At 33.0% G+C, this 26,530-nt stretch overlaps 1 protein-coding gene across 6 annotated transcripts in view; it reads right to left on the bottom strand.

Annotated features, from left to right (window-relative positions):
- The window catches only part of Akt3 (AKT serine/threonine kinase 3), a 235,279-nt gene that overhangs the window by 61,170 nt on the left and 147,579 nt on the right, over positions 1 to 26,530 (bottom strand). For all 6 annotated transcript variants that reach the window (XR_013104487.1, XR_004608447.2, XM_076914571.1 and 3 more), the window contains 4 exons: positions 22,931 to 23,075; positions 20,596 to 20,727; positions 8,802 to 8,867; positions 7,328 to 7,396 (listed from right to left, as the gene is read on the bottom strand). Coding sequence is in view for 4 of the 6 variants with exons in the window: in XM_076914571.1 (XP_076770686.1) it covers positions 7,328 to 7,396; positions 8,802 to 8,867; positions 20,596 to 20,727; positions 22,931 to 23,075 (412 nt within the window). In the remaining 2 variants the exon portion in view is untranslated. The remainder of the gene's footprint in view (positions 1 to 7,327; positions 7,397 to 8,801; positions 8,868 to 20,595; positions 20,728 to 22,930; positions 23,076 to 26,530) is intronic.

The following is a 26,530-nucleotide window of genomic DNA, read 5'->3' on the forward strand; positions in this document are numbered from 1 at the left end:
GCAGACATCCTTTTCAAATCTACCTCCACAAAAAAAAAAAAAAAAAAAAAGCAAAAAAACTTTATACTTAAAAAGGTATTATCTGTAGGATATTCCAATCAACTGCTGTAAAACAGATGGTTTTGGCTAGCCATAAAAAAATTCTATAAATAGGTAACATTTTACAATGCAGTGAAAGTCTTAACAAAAAATATTAAATGCACATTGTGTCTAATCAGATAATAATGGAAAAAATGAGAAATACATAGCAAAGATACTATAAAAAGTATACAAAACTAATGAAGACTAGATAATATGTTCTTCTATGATCTGTGAGTCATATTAAAGAAGCTCAGGAAAATTTTTATAATATTATAAAATCAAACAAAAGGAGAAACATATCCAAGACTTTAAAATACAGAGAGCTCACTAAAAACTAATGATACAGCTTCAATGTTCAAGAAAACAGGAACACAATCAATCTAAAGCATTAAATACAAACAAATTATAGAGATCAGAGATCAGGGCAACAATTAATGAAATGTAATCTTAACGAATAATATAAACTACAAAACAAAAAGTAAACAGTTTGGAAACCCCCTCCTCCTAGACAAACTGATCAAAAGAGAAGACAACATAATAAAATTAAAGACAATATAAGGACATTACAACAGATGCTAATACATTTCAGGGTGCTGAAAATGTATATTCCAATAAAACAGAAAACTCAGGTAAGAGTTTGAATTATTATGTACTAAAATTAAACCAATTAGACAGAAACAACTTACTTAGATATATAACAAGGAATAAAATTGAAATTCTAATAAAGTCTCCCCCAAAACAAAAGCCCCAGTCCAAAACAATTTACTTCCAAATTCTATCACATTTTCCAAAGACAACAGTAATACTCTCAAAAGGTTCCACAGAATACAAAAGGAATGCTATCAAAATCAATCTGGTAAGCCAGTATTACCTTCATCGAAAATCCAAAAAAGAAGAGAAAAACACAGAAAGTTATGTGCCATCCCTAGTGAATAAACATGCAACCTGTTCAATAAAGTATTTGAAAACAAAATACAATAACATATTGAAGAAATCCTACATTATGACAAAACAGGTTTTATTTCAGGTATTAAAAGATATTTCAACATATGTGAATCAATAAATAAAATGTGATACAGAAGTTAATAGTTCAAGATATGCAAAGAATATAAACGATGCATAAACAGAATAAAAAGTGGAAATCAGCACTATCATCTCAACAGATACAGAAAAAGGCTTTGACAAAGTTCAATATCCCATTATGATGAGAATCCTGGAGAAATTAGGAATAAAGTATAATACCATCACATAAAAAAGGCAATTTAAAACAAATGTATATGCAACTGTACATTAAATGTGCAAGAATTAAAATATTTCCTTTGAAATAAGGAACAAAAGTATCTATTCACTATTTTCATATTTACTTTAGTCTTTGAATTCTTAACCAGAGCATTAAGGCAGTACGAATAAATAAGAGATAATTGTAGAAAAGAATTCAATTTATCTTTTTCTAGGCTATATTTAAAAGACTATAAAACCCAATCAAAATATTCTTAAGTCTGATAAATTGAGCAGGATTCAAATCAACAAATAAATATTAGTACCTTTCCAATACACAAGTAACAAAGTAATGTCATTCACAAAAGCCTAAACAATAAGAACATTTACCTAGAAATAATTCTAACCAGGAACTAAACACTTGTATAGTGAAAACTTTAAAACACTGAATAAAGACATAAGAAGAGAAAAGGCTCTTTCATGTTTGTGAATAAACAATTTTTAAAATGACTACATTACCCAAAGTATTCTATGTACCAAATGTATTTTCTATCCAAATTCTAAAGATGTTGTTCACAGACTTAGAAAAAGAAGCCTAATATCTACATGGAAGCATACATGACACTGAATAACCAAAGCAATCCTAAGTAAATGGAGCAATACTACAAGTAAAATAATATAAGATTTCAGATTATGCCACAGAGCCATAATATCAAAGGCAGCAAGGCCCTAACAAGAACAACAACAAAACAAATACACAGATACACAAACCAACAGAATAAAATAGAAAAAGCAGAAAGGAACCCATGAATCACCTAAAAGCGATAAAAACATTGAAAATGGGTAGGAGACTGAATCTTTAATAAATGTTACTAAAGGGGCAAGAGAAATACTTTAGTGGTTAAGAATACTTAACCTTGCAGAGAAGTAAGATTCACTTCCCAGCATTCACATAGTAGATCAGAACCATGTGTTACTATAGTTTCAAGGAAGTTGATGCCCTCTTGTAGCTTTCTACTGGCACCAAGCATGCAACCAGTGCATATATACATGCAAACAAAACACTCAAACACATGAAATAAAATATTTTACAAAATGGAACTAGAAAACTTGGGTCTACAAATGCAGAAAAAAGAAACTATATGTATCTTTTACTTATAAAAAATTCAATCCATTTTGAATTCAAAGTCCTGAGACTCTAAAACCACTAACAGAAAACTGCAAGGTATATGCACAGCAATAACTGTCTGAATACAATCCGAATAGCTCCAAATATAATAGCAGGAACTGACAAACTGGGTCACCAGAAATTAAATTGTTCATGCACAGCAAACGAAACAATTATCAAAGTGAATAGAAAGCCTTAGAATTGGGAGAAAAGTATTGCTAACTATTCTTGTAACAGAGGGTTAACTTTCTGATTATATGAAGAAGTCAAACTACCAAGTAGCAAAAGTTGAAGTAATCCAATTATTTCGAAACGGACAAATGAACTAAAAAAGATAGTTCTTATCAAAGGGTTCAGTATCTAATAAATGAAAACATTTTTTTTTAGCCAAACAGGAAATGTGTATCCAAACTGCATAGATTCCACTTGATCCCAGTAAGAATAGCTGTCTTGAAGACAGCGAACAGGATACAAGGTAAGGGAGAGGATCACTGATGGTAGCACACAGGTCAGTGCAGCCACTATGAGAACCATTCTTCAAAGCCTAAATGCAGAACTACTATGTAACCCTGCTAACCTCTTCTGGGTTATACAGAAGAAGGAGTCCAAGCCAACCCACCATCGAGATGATTTATACATCTATATTTATTGCTGAATGATTAATTATATCTAAATTATGAAATAAGCTTGTATGCTTATCAATGAATGAGTAAGAATGTCACATGCATATGCAATGTAATTTTATTCAGCCAATAAGGAAGAACTAGGGGTCCTGATTTTTAAAACACAAAGCTAGAAGGAAGATGAGGAGAAGGATCAGTGTGAGGAAGGTACAAGAAGGTGAATGGTGAGGGTGAAGTTAATACCACATATCACATTTATATATGATCATGTTGTAACAGTAGCTGGCATGATGACTTAGAAGATAAGGCTGACAGGAGTCAAACTTGGTGACCTGAGTTTGCTCTCGAGACCCACATGTTGGAACATAATTCCAAATGTTGTCCTCCACCTCCACACATGTGCTGTGTATAAACAATTTTGTTCTGTAATATTCACAACAGTTCTTTACCAGTAAGTCCAAGCTGAAAAGAATTCTGATGTATATCTTATAGCCACAAACAGATGCTTTGAAACATGACAGTACTGGAATAACTCAATCATCATAAAGGATTTTAAAGTATTTTAGTATGTGAAAGATACCAAAGAATACAAAAGATTATGTACTGTTTTGAATCATAGTTTTAAATATTTACCTATTAGTTTTGTCATTTTCCTGTTTTTTTTTCTTTCAGTGTGAATGTGTACATGTACACATTCATGCCTGTTCCTACATGCAATTTCTTAAAAGGATCACTCTGGGGTAAGCAACTGTTAACAAGTCTAGTTTCCATCAAACTGCCATTCTGCACTGTTGCCCCCATGCATTAAAAAACCATGAGAACTGAGAGATGCCTGTCCCTGCTCACAGTTCTAAGCAGTTCACTATGTTAGTTAGACAATAAGTCTTATCTTCTGTTAACTTTAACTGCAGGCCTATGATAGTTTAGGAAACTAGCCTTGAAATACTATAATATAAAATAAAACTCATTTTCCTTGAACTTTAGATGTTAATATGATTATTATAATGTAGTTTTCTTGGCTTGGGAATTTTTAAAAAAGTTTTGGGTGAAAGCAACAGAATTCAGACATAACCTACATAAAGCTTAATAACTCAGATTCCTGGTAATAAAGATATTTATAGAACCACAAATTTAGTAAAAAAAAAAAAAAAATCAAGTTTTAAAAGTATCACCATAAATCTGAAATACTTTTAACTTAAAAATCACCCAAATCACACCTCCACAAATTAGTAAGTAGAATTCAAATGCTGACTGCCTGCACTTCTGTCTTATGTGAATTTAAAATGAGATGATTTTAGTTCACAGAAGAGAAAATGCCAGCCAAATAATGAGAAATCTGAATAAGTAAGAGAGAATTTCAAGAATGACATGTAACTGAAAGTCATATGCAAAAACTAAAACGAATTTTACCAAAGACATTAATACAACTATGTGCAATACTAACAAGGCTGAGTAGTCAATCCTGGAAATGGTAGGTGACTCAGTACCTACAGAAAGAACCTGGCAGAACAGTAATAATGTGTCAGGTCCACAGGATTCTACCATATCATGAATCTTTATCTTTCATGAAATTTGAGCCTGTGAGAGATCACAGAAGGCCAATTTGTAAGTTTAAAATATATAGAGCTGAAGAAAATTTGGCAAAAGATTTAAGTGGAGACTTCTTCAACCGAATTTGAAATTAGTTTTCAGACATTACATTTCCCCAATACTTCTCTACTTCTCATTAAATTTAATATCAGCAAAGTTACTAAGCATGGCTTTAGCATATTAATAACAATGTGATTTCTTACATTATTAGACTTGCAAGTTAATTATATAGATGTTGATTAGCGGTCTGCACTGCACTCAGTACTCCTCTAAGTTTTGCCTATAGAGTTCTATTTCCTCTCTCTAATTCTCTTCCCTAGTCATCCTTCCATTTGCTTATTTTTTAAATATTGAGTACACAATATCTGTATGTAATACACAAGCTAAAGAAGAATACACAAGTGAAAAGCTTTCCTTCCACCCTGTACTGAGTCACAAAGCCAGGTCTAAATTCCAGTAGACAATGAAATATTCACATACAGAGAAAGGCATGTACACATGTTCATGATCTACACTTCTCTCATAATAATAGTAGCATGCTTTATACTCTCTCATCTTACAACATTTTATGTATTTAAGCAGCTACTTACTGAATGTTCATTCAAGATACCACACTTGTATAATAATCATGTTTATCCATATACTATTTGGTCATATCTCTTTATTTCTTGGGATTATAATTACTGAAAACAAAATTGCTGAGTGCCTTCCTGTTGCTGGGATAAAAATGCCCTGACAAAAGCAACTAAAAAACATATAGGGTTTATTCTGGCTCACAGTTCAAGGTTAGACTCAGCATGGTGAAGAAGTTAGAGGAGCTTGAGGAATGCTTGTATTTGCTCACGTTTTCCTTTTTATACAGTTCAGAATCCCAGGCAGGGAACAGTGCTGCTGATAGAGGGTATGTCTTGCCACCTCAGTTACCATGGATAACTTTCACAGACGTGCCCACAGGCCCATCTCTCAAGAGAGTCTATATCTCATAAAGTTGAAAAAAATTCCAAGAATCTGTCTATTTTTAAATTCTGACAGGTACCAACATGGAAGTTCCATTAATTTCATTTCCATCTCTATGAGTAAAATTATAACCTTTAGGTGAGTATCTCCCAAATCTGTTCTCCTTTAGTATTCGAATTCAACACATAGTTCTTCAAAATGATAGTAACAACTTTATAAAAATTAATGTTATAGTCTTCCTCTGAAGACTATGAAGTTTTTCATAACTTGAGTATATCCAACAATTTCACATGATCAACAATAAACCATGAATGAATCTTTGCAATAGTGTTTTTTACCCATATCAACAAAATAGCTCTTAAGGTGCCAGCCTCACAGCTCCAAGCCATCTGTCATCTTCATATCTCCATGGACTTCTGACTGAAGCTCCGTATTTCTTCTGTCTAGGTTGCTATTATTCTAATGCTCAAGTTTTCTTTGTTTTGTGCTCATCCACTGGTGGCACGCTATTTGAACTGCCACTTCAAATTACCCAGCCCACTAATAAAATCTCAAAGTCTTATCTTTAAGGAAGACTTATCTTTTATTAATTTATTTGTATTTGAGGATTAGATGATCTAACTAATATTCTCATAATAGAAACAACATACTCCTTCATAGCAAAAACAATGTCTTAATACACTCAGAAAAATCTGTACTAGCTCTACATTCAAAATACCATGTGAGTGAAGGAAATTTCAGACAACATAATTTCTAAATATCTTTATCAGTTATTTATTTAGATCGAAAAATAAGAATATTTAAAATATGAAATACAAGCTTTTATTTAGCACATTTATTTCAGAAAGTTAGATATTTAAAGTATTTCCAGTTACTATTTCTATACATTACACTTCTATTTCACATTGATTTTGTTCAAAATAGAAAGAAGATAAAGAAATAGTACTAGTGAAATGATTTAATTTCTGTTCAAACCTGTAAGAGTTCTTAAATTTCTTCATTGTCATCTCCTTCACTAGTAACTAATACATACAAGGGGAAACAAAAAGTTCAGCTACAATGTATCTATAGATTAGTTGGCTGAGTTCAAAATAGGTTTTAAAAAGTTTTACAAGGTTCACAGAAGGCTTGTTTGAAAAGTTATCTAAAACACAATTAACTATGCATCTATAGTTACACAATCTAATAACAATTTCAGAAATTATACTGTGGGAGCTGGAGAAGTGTTTCAATGTTTACGAGAACTTGTTTTAACAGAGAACTCAGGTTCATTTCCCAGCACACACACATACTGGCTCAAAACCATCTGTAACTCTAGTTCTAGAAGATTTGATGCCCTCTTCTGACCTTACTGAGCACCAAGCACACAGATGCTGTACAGTCACACATGTAGCCAAAACACACACATATAAAATACATCTAAAAAAATCAGTAAGCAAAGGGGATTATATACTCTCTAAAAATTATATTGTAGTAAAATATGTTTATCTTTCAAAAGTAAAGTAAAATAAAGAATATGATTATGCTAATATATGATCAAAACACTCAATTAGAAATACCCATCTTTTGTCTACTCAACAGTAAGAACTATGCAAACACCTGTGGAGCTGAGAAGCACCATAACTCAGACTGTATGTAATGCTTTTAATGAAATGCTCCATGTAAATGTTAGGTTGACTTCTTGACTCACCTCTCCTCCATTAACATATTCCATCACAAAACACAAACGGTCTTTTGTCTGGAAGGAATATTTCAATGACTTGAAATGAAAAAGAAAACAATGTTAATTATAATCCTATATTTTTTAAAGGTTATATAATTGTACCAAAAATAAAACAGGTAAAAACAGTTAGTATAACTGATAAAATGATAGTATTTCTTACAATTACATTTACTTCATAGTAGTGCTTTCTAAGAATATGGTAAAAAAAAAAAAAGTAAATTTAGTAATTGGTCATTGTGATGAGCACTTTCAAATGTACTGTGTCATCTGAGACTGAGTCAGAACTCAGTGTGCTAGTTTTAATTTTTGCAATCTCTACAGAAAACTCTAGTCAAAGTTCCTCAGGAGCATAGTTGCTCTTATTGACTATGTTCAAAATAGTTTCAGTGTTACTTTGTATATACTAAGGCTAAAACAGCAAAACGTAATAAGGTAGGCCTTGGTGTGTTTGCAAGTCACAAGAAGATACGAAAATGTTCTTATTACCCTGCAAAATAGACATGAAACACTTAGCAAAAACCAGGTATCTACTGATAATTCTGAAAATGTCTAGATAATCTTAGACTATTAATAAAGGATTCCAATTTTAAACTGTAGTTGTTCTTTTTGATCTTAATATGTTTGGTACAAACAAGAAACATAAACTTTATAATTACTATCTAGTACACAGATACCCAGACTGAATGTAAAATAGCCTGCCTGAAAACATTCTGCATACATTAAGTTTATTACTGTTTATAATTTTATTATTACTGTTTATACTTTTGCTAACAAAGAAAAGATAGAAGGGCTTATTCTTCATTTAACACATTTTACATTCCTGTATTTTCATCAAGAAAGGTCTTGTTTTTATGTCTGTTAATTTAAAATTCTGACCTTTGAAAACCGAAGCTGTGTGGACATTTTAATGTTTATCTGAAGCCACCAAACAAAAGAAATATAAAATCATCCTTTTTTTTTCTTTTGAGATATTTCTGACATCATAATTCAGGTAACTCTAGGACTTACTAGAGAATTCATGTTGGCCTCAAACATGTGAAGAGCCTCCTGTCACAGATTCCTCAATACGGCCATGAAATATTATGCCTCTATTGCATTACTAGTTGAACAATACAAATAAACTTTAAATGTCTACCATTTTATTAATGAATTCCTTAAAATTCCAGAAGTGACCTTCTTGCTCTGTGGACATTTTAAAATCAGAGAGATACATGGGAGGAAAGAGAAAGGTTCTAAGAAGTTGTACATAGGTAACAGGGGGATTATAAATTCATATCATAAAGAATATACATCTCTCAACAGTTTCAAAGAAACTGAATTTACAGTCTGTCATAAAATGTAGTATATATAAGTAAATGTTACTTAAAGCAGTCATAGTTCATTCTATACTAAAACCCCACTCAGTTTAAAATGTTCTACTAGCAGTCCTCTAAGCACTTACTGTTAAAAATGGATGTCTGGTGTTCTTTAGTACTCTGCTTTCAGTAAGAGTGTGTGCCACTTCATCCTAAAAAGAAAAGACAAACTATAAATACATGTTATAAGTACTAATAATACAAAAACTTCACCATTTTTCAGAAATCAGAAAACAGTGTTTATAGATAGAAAAGGGCATTAAAATACACTGGTATACCTCGTCTGTTCTTTAGCTTCCCCTCCACCATTACACCAAAAAAATCAAATTAAAAGTTTAATTCTAAGGGGTAGAAGATATAAATTAAGTAACTCATTCATATTTGATCAAAGCTTATCAATAATGACATATAATTAATAGTGAAAAGTATTTAAGATGGAAAATAAGGCCTTTCCCCTTAAAACAAATGACTTATCTAACACTATAGCACAATTTAGTTGACATTTTCACAGTTAAAATACATTTTATTCAAGAAGATATAAAGATACAATTTATTGATAGTTGTAAAATTAATTCTCAACAGTCAGTTATTTAAAAAGGAACCTCCAAGTACATACTTTTGTTCAAAATGAAACATTTCAAAACAGAAAGTAAAAGTGTACAAAACCACATCTTTTTGTTTTTTTCTTACTATGCTTCTTTTTTTTACAAGTCTTAAGCTTCTTGTTTCAAATAAGTTTTAAAATGTGAGTATATTTTGTTAAAAGAATGTATTTCCCTAATTTTGTTCATAAATCTCATCTTGATTTGTAAAAACTGGACTAGCTAAAAGGTATTTTCTTTCAACATATGGAAATCTTGGAACACATTTCACACTTCAAAGGCCATCATCTTAAAGATGGAGGAAGGAAGATAATGGAATCTCTATAGTTTGCTTCTAGAAAAATTTTAAACAAATACATTCCTACACCAACAACACTGTTGGCAAATAAAAGTTAGGTCACACAGAAAGAGATGGAGAATACAACCTCAGGGCACTGAATTGTATTTATTATCCTACAAAAAACATTTGACCTTAGCTTATACCTAGAAGAAAAATGAGAAATAGATTTATCAAACAAGTTAATATTCTAAGGCCATTTTGGCAAGGGGCTACCAACTGAGTATGAACAAAAAATAAAGTAAATTAACACTGTAGCATTTAAAGTAAATTAAGCAAAGGATAAGCAAACCGCTTCAGTATTATTTTATAGGAGGCAAGCTTTATGCTTCAAACAATTTGAAAGTCATTGTCACAGTACACTATTATCCGAATCAATTATAATTATCACTTTAATAGATAAAAGCAGAAATGACACCAAAACTTATATACCCATTAGAACCTTCCCTCTCCCAATCGGAGAGAGCACTGACTGCCTTCCAGGAGCTCTACATGCCTCTAAAGAGGTCAGCTCTAAAGAGTCAGAGGTACCCAGGCCAGTTAACAACAGAGAGAACAAGATGGCTAGAGGCAAGCTCAAGTACATAAGTGACAGATCCCAGTGCAATTTGCTACCATCAGAACCCAGTTCTCCCAGCACAGCATGCCCTGGATGCCTTAACACATCTGTAAAGCAAAACTCTTATCTAAAAATCCCACCTCATGATGATAAATGAGGCCTTTAACCTGATATGCCTGTCTCCTGAGACGCTCTGCCAGAGCCTGACAAATACAGAGGCAGATGCTAGCAGTCAACCACTGGACTGAGTGTAGAGTCCCCGATGGAGGAGTAGGAGAAGGGACTGAAGGAGCTGAGGGGGTTTGCAGCCCCATGGGGGGAGCAACAGTGTCAACCGGCCAGACTTCCTCAGAGCTCCCAGGGACTGGACCACCAACCAAAGAGTACACATGGAAGAACACAAGCTCTGGTCACACATGTGGCAAAGGATGGCCTTGTTGGATATCAGTGGGAGGAGAGGCCCTTGGGCCCGAGGGGGTTCGATGCCCCAGTGTAGGGGAATGCCAGGACAGGAAGGCCGGAGTGGGTGGGTGGGGGAGCACCCTCATAGAAGCAGGGGGAGGGGAATGGGATAGGGGGTTTCTAGAGGAGAGACACAGAAAGGGGATAACATTTGAAATGCAAATAAAGAAAATATCTAGTAAAAGAAAAAAGAGAATAGAAATAACTCCCTTAAAGAAATACAGGAAAACATGGGCAGTTAGAAGCCCTAAAAGAGGAAACAAATCCCTTAAAGAAATACAGGAAAATACATCAAGCAGGTGAAGGAATTGGAAAAAAAAAAAAAAAAAAAGGTCTGAGACCTAAAACTGGAAAAGTAAACAATAAAGAAAACACAAACAGAGGCAACTCTGGAGATGGAAAACCTAGAAAAGAGATCAAGAATTATAGATGCAAGCCATCGCCAAAAGAATGAAAGAGATAAAAGAGAGAATCTCAGCCATAGAAGATGCCATAGAAGATACTGACACATTGGTCAAAGAAAATACAAAGTGTAAATAAAAAGCAGCAACTGCCATTCTAATATCCAATAAAATAGAGTTTTACCCAAAAGTTATCAAAAGAGATGGGGAAGGACACTTCATATTCATCAAAATAAAAGCCACCAAGTCTGAATATGCAAGGGAACCCATATTTGGAAACAAAATTCTACTAAATCTCAAACCACACATTGAACCTCACACATTAATTGTGGGAGACTTCAACATACCACTCACTAATGGACAGGTCCTTGAAACAAAAACTTAACAGAGACTGGGAACCAAATGAATTTAATAGATACCTACAGAACATTTCACCACAAAACAAGGGAACACACCTTCTTGTCAGCACCTCATGGAACTTTCTCCAAAATTGAGCATAATACTGTACACAAAACCAGACTCAACAGATACAAGAAGACTGAAATAATCCCATGCATTCTATCAGATCACCACAGAGTAAGACTAGACTTTCGACAACAACAACAAAACCCAGAAAGCTCACATACTTATGGAAACTGAAAAAAAAATCTGCTCAACGATAACTTGGTCAGGGATGAAATAAAGAAAAAGAAAAACTTTATAGAATTCAACGAAAATGAAGACACAACATACCCAAACTTATGGGACACAATGAAAGTTGTGTTAAGAGGAAAATTCACAGAATTAAGTACCTACATAAAGATATTGGAAAGATCCCACACAAGCAACTTAACAGCACACTGGAAAGCTCTATAACAAAAAGAAGCAAACACACTCAAGATAATACTCAAGAAAATACTCAAGATACTCAAGTAGATGGCAAGGCAAAAAAAAAAAAAAAAAAAAAAAAAAAAAAAAAAAAAAAAAAAAGTCAGGGCTGAAAACAACCAGTTAGAAACAAAGAGAATGATACAAAGAATTAACAAAACCAAGAGCTGATTCTTTGAGAAAATCAATAAGACAGATATACCCTTAGCCAAACTAACAACAGGGCACAGAGACACTATCCAAATTAATAAAACCAGAAATGAAAAGGGAGATATATCAACAGAAACTAAGGAAATTCAACAAATCATCAGAACCTACTACAAAAGCCTATATTCAACACAACAGGAAAATCTAGATGAAATAGATGGTTTTCTAGACAGACTACATACCAAAGTTAAATCAAGATCAGATAAACTAAACAGTCTGATAACCACTAAGAAAATTGTCATTAAAAACCTCCCAACTGCTCAAGAGCCAGATGGTTTTAATACAGAATTCTAGCAGACCTTCAAAGAAGAGCTAATACCAATACTCCTCAAACTATTCCACAAAATAGTAACAGAAGAAGCACTATCTAATTTATTCTATGAAGCCACAGTTATTCTGATACCTAAACCACACAAACACCCAACAAAGAAAGAGACCTTCAGGTCAATTTCCCTTATGAATATTTGTGGCAGAAATTTCCCTGACCAATCTATTTGCAGTGGGAGACCTGTGACTGGACAAGAAAAAGGGAGGTGAAGCTAAGGGTGGCAGAGACAGGAATGCAGGAAAAAAACCGCAAGAGAGAGTGGAAGCCGAAATGGCTGCAGACATGGACCCTCTTGGCATCAAGTAAATTGGTAGATATAAAATCTAAAGGTTAGGAATAATTGGGATAACCTTCTAATTTGTGTGGGCATCTTGTGGTTTAGAGTATTTGCTGATATATAAACCTGTTTTGTTGACTTTAAGCATTAAGAGTCTTATTTCTACTGGGTACTGGGTATTATGATCTCTACCATGAGGATGGTAGAGTTGGCCCAGGGGCAATGCCCATGGAGGCCACAGAGCAGGCTGGTGAGCCCCAGGCCAGTGCCACTGAGGCAGCAAGCTAGGAGCCAGTGGCTGTCCTTTTTGAATATTTCCTGCTACAAATACTGATGCGAAAATACTCAATAAAATTCTTGCAAACTGAATTCAAGAACACACCAAAACCATCATTCACCACAATAAAGTAGGCTTCATCCAGGGATGCAAGATTGGTTCAATATATAAAAATATATTAGCATAATCTACTATATAAACAAATTCAAAGAAAAAAACACATGACCATCTCATTAGATGCTGAAAAAAAGCCTTTGACAAAATATAACACTCCTTCATGTTAAAAGTATTGGAGATCAGGAATTCAAGGCCCATACCTAAACATAATAAAAGCAATATGTAGCAAACCAACAACCAAAATCAAATTAAAAGAAGACAAACTAGAAGAAATCACACTAAAATCAGGTACAAGACAAGGTTGCCCACTCTCATACTATCTATTCAATATAATACTTAAAGTTCTAGCTACAGAAATTAGAAAACAAAAGGAGATCAAGTGGATACAAATTGGAAAGTAAGAAGTCAAAGTACCACCAAATTTTAATCTGGTACATTAGAAAAAATAGGAGCCAATGCCATATTTCTATCAAGCAGCCTGTTTCCTTGTCCTTGGCCCATATCAGAGTCTTGCCAAGCAGCCAGCCCCAAAGGCTCTCTGCCTCTCCCCCACCCTTTTTTTATTTCATTAACAAGACTGAAGTAGGCTTCAGGCAGGAATCTGACATTAGGCTAGAACAAAGTAATTTCAGGTAAGAATCTAAATCTTAGGCTAGAACAAAGAAGTAATTTCAGGCAGGAATATAAATAATAGGTAGAACAATGAAGTAATTTCAGACAGGAATCTAAATTTTAAACTAAAACAAGGAAGCAGGGTTCAGATATGAAAATGACTTTGGCTAGGATAGGGAAGTAGGCTCAGATACTTTGGTCATCCTGATAAGCCCTTAGAAACAGTGATCACAGGAGTGTTCATGAAAATTTGTTTATTGCCTTGCTTGTTCTTTGACTATTTGTGTTTATTGTCTTGCTTGTTCCTTGACTATTTGCATCTATTATATTGCTAGTCCCTCAACCTAGAACTGACCTTAATACTTGCATATAATTAAAATGGTATGAAAGCAAAAGGAGGAGGAGGGATGGGATTAGCGGTGTTCTAGGGAGGGGAAATGGGAAAAGGGGATGACATCTGAAATGTAAGTAAATAAAATATCCAAAAAAAAAAAAAAAGGCAATATTTCATTCTGTTTTGGTAAAATAGTCACATTCCACATAACATTTTTCTACATAAGCTTGTAAATTTTGTGAAATTTTGTGACTTTTCCTCCTCTAAATTCTTCAGTCAACTTAACCACATGTACACAGCCAAGCAAAGACATATAGAAATAAGAAAATTCTTTTTTATGAACACATAATTAAAAGATAATAAGATAGATTTTAATACATTAAATACAATAAATTTTTAATACATTAAATTAAATACATTTAATAGATTTTAATACATTAAAATGTATTTTCTATCATAATTTATATTTAAGGTCAGAAAATTTTCCATTAATGCAAATTTAATGGTATTGTATTTCATATACTAATTAGTTTTCCTATGAAGATATGGTACATATAAGCTATGAATTAAACACAGATGCCAATAATTTTTAATTACAGTTAAAAGCAACATGTCAAAACAAGAAATTAAAAATAACAATGAGAAATTTTTGTGGCTAAAATAATGCAATGCTTATTTTAAAGTTCATTTGCTAATGATGATAACAAATGAAGAATTTTACAAGTACTAAGATTTAGAAGAATAACGGTCTTATAAATTGCCTTTGAAATACAGATTCCCATATATTTAGCCATCATGAAATACTAAATAAGAAGTCTTTAAGTCAAATTTCTTTCAGAGAAAGAAGCTTCAGAAGGAGACTACTTCCTGAGGGCCAGGGGAGCAATCATTCTCTCCAATTTTATCACTCACTCTCCAAGATATATGGTCTAAAATTCTTCCTTAATTTGCTCACTGTTTTATGACAGTTGTTTTTGTTTGAGTGAAAAACAGAAGCAAAGAAAATAACATATTAAGTAAAAACAAAACAGGAAAACATGTTTACACTATTAACAAAGACCCAAAAATGATACTACGGTTTATGATTATGACTTATCTTCGTAAATTGAAGTTCATAGAATATAATTTCTCAAGCACAGATGAAACAAAGTATTACTAATTCATATCTAGCTCCGATAATAATGGTCATTTCTATTTGACAAGACTGATTCCTATCTTCAAATAGCTCACATCTACATAACCAGTTTCTTGCTCTATTCATGATTATCTGCATATTGACAATAGGTCTCTAATGATTAACTCTGTCACAATCTAGCTGACATCAAGATATACTGTGTCTGAAAGCATTTACTTCCTCCTTCCCAGCAAGCAGTAAATGAGACTGAAGGAGAAGATGAGCTACTTATGTACAGAAGAGCAGGAGGGCAGAGCTCACACTGTTGTAAATGAAGCACAGTAACTTCCAGGGATCACCATCTCCACAAGCCATGGATTAGCAGCCTAGTTCTACTTGCCTGCTTGCTTCTGAGAGCTCTTAAATCATGGCTCTAACCTCCCCATTCTGAAAGTTTGGGTAAGGAACTAGATTACAATTTGTAATATTTCTTCCCTCTTTCTTTGTTTTTTCATTATTCCTTAATTTCTCAAGATTTTTTTTAATTTAGAGAGGTAAAACAAGATTGTGTGTGTCACAAACTTATTTAAATATTTCAAGGAACTTACAGAAGACACAAAGAAGTAGCTCAATGAATTTAAAGAGAAAGAACGTAAAGAAAATAGATGCATGAGTGATGTCCAGGGAAACACAAAGAGAAGGCTGGTAGAAATGACGAAAATAATCCAGACTTTTCAAATGAAATTCAGTAAAAATAGAGAACATTGAAGAGGACTCAAGGTAGAATAAGGATGGATTAGAAAAACCCAGTAGTCCAACCAGAAAACTCAAAGGAAAGCCTTACACATAGAATAGATCAAGATAAACACAAAGACAAAGTAGACAAATTGGACCAAATACACAAAGGATACAAAAAAAATTGAAAAAACACAGAAAAGAAACATAAAGGAAATGTGAGACACCATGAAAAAAACTAAACCTTCTAATTATAGTGATAAATAAGAGTGAAGAATCCCAGATATAGACTAGAAGATATAGACAAGATCTTTAACAAACATTTCCTGAAACTAAGTAAAGACATTTTAATACAAATACAAGACAACATAGAAGAATAAATATACAAGACCAGAAAAGAGAATTCCTACAGCACATCATAGCTAAATCCTAAGTATTTTATCAAATAAAAAAGTGTATTGAAAGTTGCAAGAGAGGGGGAAAAGTCAAAAATCCATCGGAGTAACAGCTGATTTTTCAGTGGCAAGTTTGAAAACCAGAAGAGCCTGGAACAATGCATTCCAAGTTCTAAAAGAGTATGACATCAAACCTAAAATAATGTACTCAGCAAAAATATCTGTCATGATTGAAGGGGAAGCAATAATTTTCATAATATAAACAACCTAAAAAATATCTAACAAACAAAATCTAAAGAAAATAAAAGAAAAAATCTAGAGCAGAGCTGAGAAATAAGCATAGCCACAAGACTGAAGCAATACACCACCATAATTAATTATTAAACAAAGTACCACTGAGAATACAAATAACAACAACAAAACTTAACAACATAATGACTATAATCACACACACTTCAATAATAACATTAAGTATCAATGACCTCATCCAATTATTGACACAGGCCTGCAAGAAAGAAAATCTGTAGCAAGAAAGAAAATCCATCAATCTATTGTCTACAAGAAACACATCTTAGATTTAAAGTTAAGGTGTGCCTTAGAGTATAAGAATGGACAAAAGAACTTCAATCAAACAGGACCAGAAAATTGAGTATCACACTCCTTCTATCTGATAGAATCTACTTCAAACTTAATCAGAAGAGATAAGAAGGACACTTAATTGTAATAAAGAGAACAGCTAACCAAGAAGGCATTACTATCCTAAATATACATGCATCGAACTTCAATGCACCCAATTTTATAAAAAAATGAAATAATGAATTAAAAAAACTCAGATTATCAACTCATTAATTCCTCAGTTTCTGCAACAGACAGGTCAGGTAGACAAACAACAAAAAAAACCCATCAGATTTAAATGACATTATACATCAAATGGATTTAACAGAGATCTATAAAATATACATAAATAACAAAATATATGCATTCTACTCAGCATCACACAGAAGCTTCTGTAAAATAGACTACACACTGATGTACAAAACAAATACTTACAAAGTCAGAAAAACTGAAATAACTTCATGTATCTTATGTGACATTATGTAATAAAATTTAAAATTGACAACAAAAAAAATTTCTCATATACAAACTCAGAGATTAAACAACCAATTACTGAGTGATAAAAGGATCGAATAAGAAAATAATATTCCCTGGACCTAAAACAAAGTGAAAATGTAACACAACACCTCTAGTACTCACTGGAAGCAACCCTGTCAGAGAAATGGATAGCCCAAAGGACCAACATTAAAAAGTCAGAGCTCAGAGAACAATGACTTAAGGATACAACTCAATAATTTAGAAAAACAAAACCAAACCAAATCAAAACCCAATAGACAATAAGAAACAAGGAAAAACAAAGCAAAGCAGCAACTTAAAACTGAAAATAACATAAAACAAAAGACTCAATTAATCTAAGAACTGGTTCTTTAAGAAGATAGAAAAAAAATGGACAGACCTCTGGTCCAACTAACCTGAAGAAAGAAGGAAGGAAGGTAGGAAGGAAGGAAATCCAAATTAATAGAATCAAAATGAACAGGAAAACATTATAAGAGATATCAAAGAATTTAATAAGGGAATATTTTTAAAAACTGCTTTCATTTAGTTGGAAAACCTAAAAGAAATCGATGACTTTCTAGATTCACCACCAAACCACCAAAATTAAAGCAAGAAGTAAAAACTAAACAGATGAGATTAAAACAACAACAAAAATGCTTTCAATTAAAAATGTCTAAGCCCAGATTTACCTAGAGCAGAATTCTGCTATATAGATCTATTTTCAAAGAGCTTCTTTGAAAGATCAATTCTTCTTAAACTATTTAATTCTTCTTAAACTATTAAAACACATACTAACAGAAGGAACACTCCAAGCTTCTTCTATGTGACCAGTAGTAACAAAACCAAGCAAAGACACAATAAAAAACAAACAAACATTAAAAAAAACCAACCCCCTGAACACTAGAGACCAACATCCCTAATAAATAGATTTAAAACAGTACAATAATATATTTACAAACCAAATACAGACCTAAATGTCACGAAAATTATCAACTATTACCAAGTTGCCTTTAAGAAATAGGTATGATTACACATACAAGTCAATAAATGTCATCAGTAGACATGAGTACTCCTTTAATCCCAGAACTCATGAGGTAGATCTCCTGAGTTCAAGGTCTACAAAGTGAATTCCAGGACAGCCAAGGCTAACACAGAGAAACTTTGTCTCAAAAACACCAATTTTAAAGAAAAAGAAAATTAATAAACCCCATTCTGCACTTTAGCCATCGTGTTTTATCATAGCAATAATAACCCTGCCTAACCCTGACTAAGAGAGCTAAAAGTAAGAAACCCACAGTCAATAATGTCCTAAACTGAGACAAACTTAAAAAGCCACTCCACTAAAGACAGGAATGACACTGAGATATGAACTTGCCCCACTTTTTCTCAACACTGTGCTTGAAGTATTAGCTGGAGCAATAAAGCAAGAGAAGAAAATTAAAGATCCAAAATAGAAAAAAAAAGTCAAATCTGTCATCCTTATTTGCACAGGGCATGATACTGTATAAGAAATTCCAAAAATTCTACCAGAAACCTTCTAGAAACAATAAGTTCAGCAAAGGAGAAAGAAGGATAAAGAATCAACCTATACAAATCAACTGCTTTTCTGTACACAAACAACAAATATATATATATATATATCAATAAATATAAATATATATAAATATATATTTATATATACATATATACATATATAATATATATATATAAATATATATATATTTATATATATATTTAGAGAGAGAGAGAGAGAGAGAGAGAGAGAGAGAGAGAGAGAGAGGTAGGTAGGTCATGGATACACTCATTCACAGCATCCTCAAGAAAAATAAAATATCTAAAAGCAATATGCTATTGGCATAAAAACAAACATATAGATCACTGGAACAAGATTAAAAACCCAAACACATGAATACATGTAATTTCAGTCACTTAATATTTGACAAAGATGACAGATACATGCTCTAGGAAATAATGAATCTTCATCAAATGTTGCTGGGTAAACTAGATGTCTACATGTAGAAGACTGCAATTAGAATCAATTCTATCACATTGTACAAAAACCATCTCCAAATGGTTCACAAACTTAAATGTGAAACCTTAAACAATGAAACTGGTATTAGAAAACAGGCATATGTCGATATGGGTACAGGAAAAGACTTCCTCAATAGGACCCCATGTTCAATGATTAAAGCCAGCAATTGAGAACTGGGAGTTCATAAAATTGAAAAGCTGCTAAACAGCTACAGAAACAATCAACCAGGTTAAGAGGGGGCCCACAAAATTGTAATCTTTGCTAGCTATACATCTGTCAGAGGATTAGAATAAATAGCATACATAAAGAAATAATAATAAACAACCAAGCTATCCAAAAACAAATGATCCATTCAAAAGAATAATGGACCTGAAATCTAAACCAAGAGTTCTCAAAATAAAACAAAAAAGTGTTGAAAGTAGTTCAAAATGTTAAGATACCTTCTCAGTTCCTAGCAATTAGGGAAATACAAATCAAAACAACTTTGAGATCATGTAACCCCAATCAAAATGGCAAAGACCAAAAAAACCAACAGATGACAAATGCTGGAAGGAATACGAGGATAAGGAGAGACACACTTGCTGTTGATAGAATTGAAAACTGACAGAGCCAGTTTGGAAATCATTATGGGAGAGTCCTCAAAAACCTAAAAATTAACTAACCTACCATATGATCCATATAGACCACTTCTTAGCATGTGTACAAAGGACTCAACAGTCCACTCGACAGGCATGGCTCAGCCATGTTCATTTTCTGCTCTATGCATAACAGCCAGAAATGGAAACAGCCTACATGTCCTTCAACTGATGAACAGATAATGAAAATATGGCACATATACACTATGAAAAAATAGTGAAAGCAACACTAATATAATTAATGATATGGATCACAAATGGATAGTTTAAAAATTCCTCTAAATTTACAATGAAAGTATTTCCTGAAGAGACTAGCACACTTTCACTATAAGTTTACATACTATACTTAAAACCTTAAAATTGACAGTTTATAATCAATATTTTGATTACTTCATGGAATCCCTATACCACCACTTACAAGAATAAATGCAGGTTCATACTACAGAACAATTAAGTCACTGACTTTTACAATAAGTTACCTTTGCAATAATGACTTCTTTCTTCAGAATCTTCATAGCATAGTATTTTCCACTTGCCTTCTCTCGAACCAAAATAACCTTCCCAAAAGTGCCTTTACCTAGTAGTTTCAAATAGTCAAAATCATTCATAGTCTGAAAAATATAAATTAGAAAACCATGATGAAATAGTTGACATAATTTGTTACTATCCTGCTTGTATATACTTGCACTGTAAACTTGATACTGTTCCTACCAATTTCTAGACCAATTTCCAATGAGAAAAAAAAATACATCCATTGACTGTCTCTTCAACAATCTGGGATACCAAATATAATTTATGTAATTTTTAGACTTTGTAGAAACTATTTTGAAGCTAGAATTTCTCCATCCGTTATACTATTAGTTAAGGGACAGGCAATTTTTTTAAAGTCAAATATTTTCAAGTTCTTAGGTTTTCTTGCTTTAAGTAGTGCTACCTCAGAAAAGGTGATATTCAAAAACACAGTAAGTTTTAAATAAAACTAAGAAAACATTTTTGAAAAAATAGAAAAAAGGAATAAACAAACACACAAACAAACAAACCTGTAAACATCCAGGCAGATTGCTCAGAAGATAGACACAAAGATAAAGCATACCAACGTGAACTAAGAAAGGTGACATTAGTACAGAACCTATTAGGCACTGAAGAGACCACAAGAGAACAAAGAGCTCTATGGCAGTAATGGACACTGAGATGAAATGAGCAAATTCCCTATATCTCACACTACAAAAGCTCACTGAGAAAGTAACAAGTAAGCTGAACAGTACCGTGTAAGAAATGAATTCATATTAAATTTTTACAATAAGAAAAAGTCCACAACATTTCAACAAAAAATGTGCCAATTCTACATAAGCTCTTCCTGAAAACTGAAACGGGAGAAATACTACTCAATTCACACTATGAGGCCAGAGTCATTCTGATATTAAAACCAAAGACATTGCAATAAAACTACAGATATTTGCCCTTCGTGTACATATTTACAAAATTTTAAATATTTCATAAATGAATGCCTACATTAAATTTTAATATCCCTTGCCAATAATTTTGATAATTTTATCCAAATATCAAATTATAACATCTTAACATATGTAGTTCAAAGGAAAAAGTAAATGTCAAAAAAAGAAAAGCAACGTATACTTATTAATTCAACTAAAATCCAGGCAAATAGCTGCCCACATATAGAAAACAGTTACAAATACAATCATTTTGAAAAATAATAGAAAACTAGACATGTTTAATTCCACTAACATCCAAACCTATAATACTGGCCCACTTTAAACTAAATCATTGGAATCATTATAAAGCAGCCATTGGTATAAACATACCTTCTATAGGCTCCTGTAATTTAAAACTATTTTCACTTACCACATATATCTAAAATTTCTATATATAACCGAGAAGGAGGATATCATTTGAAATGTAAATGAATAAAATGATTAAGAAAAAAAGAAAGGATTTGAAGCCAGGCAATTGAACTTGTAAGGTATCCTGATCACTACACTAACACCAAGTGGTGGGATTTGGTGGCATAGGAGCATTTACATACTTCTGAATTCAAAATTCCAGCACCTTAAAATTAGTTAATTAGACAAACCTCACAAAACATAATTGATAATAGTTTGAGCACTTGTTTTCACCCCCTATCTGAATATAATTTACAAAGTAAACAGCAAATATATATATATATTTAACATACACATGTAAATGACATTTTCATCTACTATCAATTATCAAGTTACAGACTGGATAGCTTCTGCCCATTCTTATATGTGAGAGTTTTCAAATACTCAACCATTTATACTAGTTTTAAATACCATATTACATAAAGAAGTTGTTTTAAAACTTTATAGTAATGAAAAATATTATTTACAATTCATATAAAATTATATACTAATCTAGAACACTGAGAAAAAAGGTTATGCTTTCCTTCTTTATTGGCACATGAGTAGCAATTAAAAGAAAGCGTATTATTTACAAGACTTCTCACTTTCCAGGTAGCTTTCGTTAAGGTTGAAAGCACAGGGCAGAAACCACAGAGACAGTTTTCCTTAAGGAAACATCTGATTTCCAAGTTTCTAAAATGCTGTTACCAGCAAGATAAAATGTTATCTATAAAGTAAATCAATTACCACTCCTTCCTAAGTCTCACAAACATCCTGGGCTTAAGTGCTGGTCAATTACTCAGTTGTAAGCAACAGGTGTTTTAGGTTCACAAAGTTATACATACAATGCAAAAATTGGCTGATGTCTCTCTCAAATGTGGCTTTCAGCATATAAAGAGTATACTTGGTAGAATAAGTCATCATTATTATCTACCTTTCTTTTATGATGGGTTGTAGACGCATCCATCTCTTCCTCTCCTATATTATCAATCTGTGAGGTTGGACTACAATTCATCCTCTCCTCTTCTTGCCTCTGTAGTCGGTCAGCTACAGCTTGGATAGCCTCTGTCCATTCTTCTCTATAAAAATGAGTTCAGTTTCTCATTAACAGAACACAGTAAGTAACTTTAAACCTGTTATAAATTTTAAGATGAATGCAAATAGTATACTGCGTAGCCACCTTCTCTGCCAGCAACCTTTGGTGATAATGATCTAAAACTCTTGGGTCAGGAGTAGCACTTATATGGGAATTGTATTATTTTATGCTCACTTAATATTGCATATAATGTGTTTGTCTACACACACACATATAAAAACACAAACATGTGTGTTGATTGAAGTTGCTTTGGGTTAACGATACTCCCCCCCAAAAAAACAATAGACGGTCAACAAAAACCTTAAATATCAGACAGGCAAAACCTCCTTTTGAGCTATTGTTAAGAGAGTCCAAGAGACATCCAAACAATATAGGCTATTTCTGTAGCCCTTTGTTGCCTTCCAGAAGAGGAAAATAAAACCATACTGAAGACACCACACACTTAAGACATAGTATTTGGTGTAATCAATCACAATCTGACATGAAAGCCCATTCCCTAAGAACTAGCTCTCACAGAACGAGGAAGAATTATTTAAGCTGCCAATCAAGAAAGTAATAGTCCTATCTAGCTGTAATGCCTATGAATCACAGTAACAACCAGAACAATATATTCTGAAAGATGAAATAGTAGCACTAATATCATAGGGGTAACTAACAGACAACCAACTTGACATAAGGTTCATACAATAGGATTAAGTTTGTGCCTGGTATTGTAAACTCAACAAACTACTTGTGGCTGGTGAGGTCATGAAGCTTACAAGAGAATCTATCACTATTACTTTCCTAAAGCAGTATAACCTCTAACTGCATTCTAAACAGTCATCCTTAAAATAACAGGTAAGTGTAGCTCTCACCTCTCCCTAATCAAAAACAAAACAAAACAACAACAACAACAAAAAAAAACAAAAACCCTTCCATTTGCAGCAGATGGAGACTCTTAATGAAAGCCACAATTAGTCAAAATTCAGAAAATGAACCAGTGTGTGCTCAACCCCAATTAATCTGTTTACAACACAACCCTTCTACCTAGGCTCAGGGGAAATCACGGAAAGAGGAAGTGGATGGACTGTAGGAGCCAGAGGCCCGGGACATTTACTGCTATAGACTATCTTCTAAAGAAAAGTGGGCATACAAAATAGAGGTGAGTGTGGAGGAGGGGTGGATCTGAGAGAGTTTTGTAGATGAATGCAAAGTGTAAAAGATTAAATTACATTTATTAAATTCTTAAATATAATTAAACTATTATCTTAAAAATATTAATATTTTTAAAAAAGAAAAATGGAAAAATGAAAATTCAGTTAAAAGCTATTGAAACTACAATTAAATTATATTTGCATACATCCTACCCATGGATAAAACTATTTCCCTAAAATTTGATGTCTCCTTTTTTTTAAGGAGGTATTTTTAATGAGTTTACCTACTGAGCCATCTCAATGATGCCTCAAACTAAAAATAATTTTAATTGTACTTTTATTCTTGGGACATATTCTTGTTTTGTGGCATTTACTTTGTTTCAGCATATTGTGCACATGATTCCATTACTCCCAATTATTATTTTAGTCAATATTTTTCCCATAGCAATTTTTTTCTATTGTAATGTAACCTTTTGCTCTATCTGTTGCCCCCTTGAGGAAGAACCCTTTTTTTTTTTTTCCTCATTCACTTTTGATATTTAACAAACTTACTGGCATATAAATTGATTTTTGTTGTTTACCAACTGCAAGTTATAGAACTTCTGATATTGGGTTTTATATCTTTAGACATTTTAGAAAAATTTCAGGAACCATTACTTTAAATTTTTCCCTCATTCTCTCAAATCCCTTGAGAGTTAAAAGGTATATCTGTAAGACTGCCTCATGGTCTAATCTTTGCCCTACATTCTGTCATATCAGTTTTTATTATCTCTGCTGTCTCTGCATACTTCATGCTAGATAATCACATCTCATTGGTCTTGGAGGCTACTAATTTTCACTAATAAGATGCCTAACACAATTAAAACCATTACTAGCAATTGTAATTATAAAAGTTTTACTTGTTTTTTTCCAAATATTTTATTTATTCATTTTATATATGTGATGAGTACGCTGTAGTTATCTTCAGACACACCCGAAGAGGGCATGAGATCCCATTACAGATGGTTGTGAGCCACCATATGGTTGCTAGGAATTGAACTCAGGACCTCTGGAAAAGTAGTCAGTGTTCTTAACTGCGGAACCATCTCTCCTGCCCACCTGGTTTTTTTACTCTATGTTTCTTTTTTTTCTTTTTTTTTTTTTTTTTAATAATTTCTCTTTATTGATAATTCCCTGGCCTTAAGCACACTGAGCATACATGCTTAGCAGTTTTAACCACTGTAAAATAATTCTTTCATCTGGGGCCCCTATGTATCTAATTCCATAGCATTATTTGTCTTTGTAGTCTTAACCACACTGTCTTAAATCTCTGTATATGTATTTTAGATGATTCTTAAGACATTATATATGAAACACTAGACAGTTTCAGACCTAGTTAGATACAATGTAACTGCTTAAGAATGTTTATTATAATTCCTTCATAACTTTCTGACAGGACAAAGATCAAGCTGGTAGTGACCTAGAAGCTTACTCCCTGTAAGCTAGCTTTCACAGTACTAACAGGGGCAGAGCAGGCTACTGGGGGAGAAAATTCATCAATAGTCTTACAGAGTATGAACTCTGTGAGCTACAATAATCAACCTAAAAAGGCACAATAGTGACATAACTATCACGAGAGTGACCAACTATTGTCAGATTTAAGGACCACTCCACAGGAGAAAACTAATGTCTAGTACTGTAAAAGTGGCCAAGGATCTAAGGCCAGGTAGTTTATGAGTTCTAAGAGAGAAAGTACAATTAACATTTTGCTAAATAGACATACTACTAAACTATATTCTAAACACACCTTTACACTTTATAATGCAGCCTTAATAAGGGAAGCTTCTTTTATATGGTGACTTGAAGTTAATACAGAGATTCATTTTTGGCCAAAATGTAGAGAATACGTGACTGTGCATAGAGTGCTTATCCTTAAATGTACATCTAAATCATATCCCTTCCCTACAACACTCATAAAACAATGAGGAAGAGGGAACAGAAAGATTGTTAAAGAGTCACAGGTAGGGAAGGATGGGGAGAAAGAACAGTGTCTGCTGAACCTGACAGGGCTGCTGTATGTACTCATGAACTCCCAGCAACTATGGCTGCTTCTGTAAGATAAAGCCAGTCATGAACTGCAGCATGAACGACAAGGAGATCATGAGGCCTCAATCCCAGCTGAGAAGCCCGGGCAATTGAAGGCTGATGAGGAAAAGCAATGTGTTTTCTTCAGGAGAATGGACAGCTACCATAGATATCCCTATATGGCCATGCACATTTTAATGGTACTAATTGGATTCAATGAATTACATTATTTTTAAATGAA

This window comes from Arvicanthis niloticus, chromosome 16 (assembly GCF_011762505.2).
Source record: "Arvicanthis niloticus isolate mArvNil1 chromosome 16, mArvNil1.pat.X, whole genome shotgun sequence".
NCBI classification, from domain to species: domain Eukaryota; kingdom Metazoa; phylum Chordata; class Mammalia; order Rodentia; family Muridae; genus Arvicanthis; species Arvicanthis niloticus.